Genomic DNA, 3,523 nt, shown 5'->3' with positions numbered 1-3,523 from the left:
GAGGGGCAGGAAGCAGAGGGGGAGGGGGAAGAGGAGGGGGAAGGAGGAGGAGAAGAGGAAGAGGGAGAGGGGGAAGGAGAGGAAAGGGAAAAGAAGGAGGGGGCAGTGAGCGAAAGGAAAGAGGAAGAAAACAGCAGGAGAGAAGGGGAGAAGGAAGAAGAGGAGGACGATGAGGAAGAGGAGGGAAAGTACCAGGAGAGAGGCAATGAAGAAAGTGGAAGGCAGGGAAGACAGGGTGGAGGAAGAGAATCCAGCAAAGGGAGCAAGATGAGAGGATCTGTGAAATATGACAAAGATAAAACATATCCAAAAAAGTTTATTACTAACAGGGAGGGAAAGGGGAAAGAGCATGAAGTACAGAGGTTCAAAATGCCAGTGCAGTCAAAGCAACTCTTAGAAAATGGGCCACCAGGTTCCAAAACATTTTGGAATAATGTATTACCACATTATTTGGAATTGAAGTAACAAACTTTAAATTTGACCTGATTATGTCCAGCCAAACAACTTGAACACATTATGAAGAATAGGCACTCATTCTGTTATATTGATTTTATGTCATGGTTACCTTACCTGTGGTACAGTAGAAAGTGATAAAGATAACTTGAGGCACTGGTAAATTTTGGCTTCTCTTAAACTAATATTTTGGTGTATTTTCCCCCGAATTATAAATATATAAGTAGAAAATATCAAAAGATCATAGTATATAATTAATATTATTATTCCTCATTAAAGACAGTTTTAGGAAACAGGAGTATATTGTAAAAGTATTTTGTGTATACAAGTAAGTCCCTTTAAAAATGGCACAGATCTTTAAGGGTTATAAAAACATCTAATTTCTTATAACTGTGTTAGCATAGTTTTGTCAGTCTATGATTACAGTTTCCCTACCATATAGAATAATTTTATAAGAATGGGTGGTATTCTAAAGCTAAAATGAGGAATTCACATTTTAAAAAAAAATGTTGCTTTTTACCTTTTATGTGTCCTTTTTGCAGCAATCTACAAAATGACAGCTGGGTTCAGAGCTTAGACTCTAATGTCTCTTTTAGTTACTGTTTGGTAAATGACAGAGTATCTAATGAAATGGAGATGAACGTATATTGTAAAAGTATGAAAAACTTTAAGTATTTATTGCCAAGCAAAGCTACTCATTGGGCTTCAGTTTCCTTATCTGTAAAATAGAATGGATTAGATGATACGATAACTATAGCTCCTTGTGACTCTTAGATTCTTTCATTCTAACGTGTTTGTTATTTGCATAAGAAAATTTTTTAAGGAAGAAAAATTATACTTTACAATTAATCTAGTTTTCTATGAAATGTTCTTTACTCTTAAAAAATTATGACACCTTTAATGTCTTTTGTCTTCCGTAATTCTGTGCTTCTGAACTCCTATCATTTCTGAGCTTTCACTGTACTGTCAGACCTTCATTCCCAGTACTGCCATTCCCAGTGTCTATTACTTACCTTCAATGTATTCTTCATTCACTCTTTTGTAATTCTTTGTTTGCTGTTTGTCAGAATGTTTCAAGTAAAATAAAAATTAAATGTATACAGTCAGTAGTTGTCTGTGAAAAGAGAAACTAATATTAGATATTGAATTTTAGAGAGGCTAGATTTCCACTAGAGTAATTCCATTGTATGTAGTGCAGCTAGTTTGTTTCATTACTGTTTATTCATAGCTTTCCTTCCCCAGTCCTTTCTATATCTTAGACATGAGGAATTTCTTAGACTTTCTTTTATCAAGGAGGATTGTGATGGTAAACATCCTGTGAATTTTGTGTAGTTGAATTCTTTGCACATTTGATTTTTCATGAGTGAGAAAGAGTATGAGGAAAAAGACGAGGAAAGGAAGTGAAGAAATTCCTAGGAGTAGTTATAAATTTTGTCTTAGCTGTAAGGCTCTCTGGTAGCTTCCACTGACTAACCAAATATACGGATTTGGCATTGCAGTGTTCTAGCAAATTCTACCACATTCATTAGTGTTAGTAGAATTGAATTAATACTTTGATTAAGATGTATGTGCTGTGTTGTTAAATCTAGTGCAAAACGTGGTTATCTTAGAAGTAGACTTAAGATTAAATAAGATGGATGACAGAAGTGGAGTTCATAAAGGAAAAACCTCCAAGGAGATGAGAAACTCTTAAACTCAAGTTAAAGGTATGGGCATTCATCTTCCACTGAAGAGATAATCAGCCGGCAGTACTGAAATGATGTTCTTAAAATATGTGCATCTCAGAATTTGAACCGGTCTAGGTAACCAATTGTAAACAGCATTTCTTAACCCATTTCTTCACATTTCCCTGGCCCCAAAAAATTTTTGTGCTCTTTTAGAAGCAGTAATTCATGCATGCCTGGTACTCTGGTCAAAAGAGCACCGGCCTAGTCATTTTCAGACCTGAATTAATAGTTGGTTAAGTAGATTGGAATAACTAGTTCCTTCTTTATTGTCCCCATCTGCTGGTTGATCATGCTTTTACTGTAGTTTCTCAGTCATCATTTTTGAGGCAAGTGTGAGTTGTGTATGTAGAATCCATTGAATTACAGTTTCAAATGAGGACTCTGGCAGAACAATAAGGTAAGCTACAAAGGAGTACCATAGAAACATCTGCTGCTGCTGACCAGCAGCACTCCAAGTGAGTGCAATTGAAATGTTTTCTATTGTTTCACTATAGAAATAAATTTTCTGTATACATGTAGATTAAAAATAAAATGCTACCTCGGAGAAAGGTGCTGTAATTCCTTCCTTCATTCTTTCCATTGTGAAAGTTAAATGTGATATTATATGCCTAGTACCTGACACATAACTTATAGTTGGTACATATTATTCAGTCAACAAATATTTATGTACCAAGCACCAAAAAGAGAACAGAAGCTACCCTGAATCAGGTGGATCTCAAGCAGTGAGGGCTGCTTACAGTCAACTTCCTGTGCTCCTCTAACCTATCAGGGATGTTAGGTAGGTATAGATTTCTTGAAAGAACACCAGGTAAAAAGAGTTTCTATGACTCTGCCTTAACTGTTGCTTAACAGTGCCCTTATATTTCTTGATACCCCCATGTTATTAGCCAAGACTGCCCAAAGCTAAAAATGATTTGAAAACAAATCTATGGCTTTCCTCCATTAAATCCCTTAGTTAATAAGAAGAAAGTGCTTTTTATAAGATACGGCTCCTGATCTCAAGGATCTCTTGGCTGTTTCTACAGGCTGACCAGAAAATTCACCAGCACAGTAGAGTGCTTCAGGGGTGGCACTTCAGCTGCCACTGGGAAAAACAAGGAAAGGGCTTCTGGGAGTGCTGGTGAAACTTGAACTGAGTCATGAAAAGTAAAACCTATCCAGGCAAAGAGGGGGCAGGGTGATGAGAGCCAGGATGACGGAAGCCAGGAGAGTGTTTCCGTGTGACTGCAGCCTAGAGTATCCTTTGACCTGGATAGAGGGGCACAAGAGCTTCTGTGTTTGTAAAAGACGTTAAAAAAGAGTAAGATGATCACACTTGGGCTTTTTTTTTTTTTTTTTTTTTT

At 36.8% G+C, this 3,523-nt stretch overlaps 2 protein-coding genes across 2 annotated transcripts in view; both read left to right on the top strand.

Moving 5' to 3' along the window:
• Positions 1-465, top strand: part of LOC103082655 (spore wall protein 2-like) — a gene marked incomplete at its 5' end in the record, with an annotated part of 1,277 nt that extends 812 nt beyond the window's left edge. Inside the window, one exon of the mRNA XM_007451985.1 lies at positions 3-465. Within this exon, the coding sequence (XP_007452047.1) occupies positions 3-465 (463 nt within the window). The remainder of the gene's footprint in view (positions 1-2) is intronic.
• Positions 1-3,523, top strand: part of LOC103080199 (X-linked retinitis pigmentosa GTPase regulator) — a 65,224-nt gene that overhangs the window by 38,555 nt on the left and 23,146 nt on the right. The gene's annotated exons all lie outside the window — the stretch shown is intronic.

This window comes from Lipotes vexillifer, unplaced genomic scaffold (assembly GCF_000442215.2).
Source record: "Lipotes vexillifer unplaced genomic scaffold, Lipotes_vexillifer_v1.1 scaffold847, whole genome shotgun sequence".
Classification (NCBI taxonomy): Eukaryota; Metazoa; Chordata; class Mammalia; order Artiodactyla; family Lipotidae; genus Lipotes; species Lipotes vexillifer.
The sequence above is the reverse complement of the archived record's forward strand: the minus strand, read 5'-3'. Positions and strand labels throughout refer to the sequence as shown.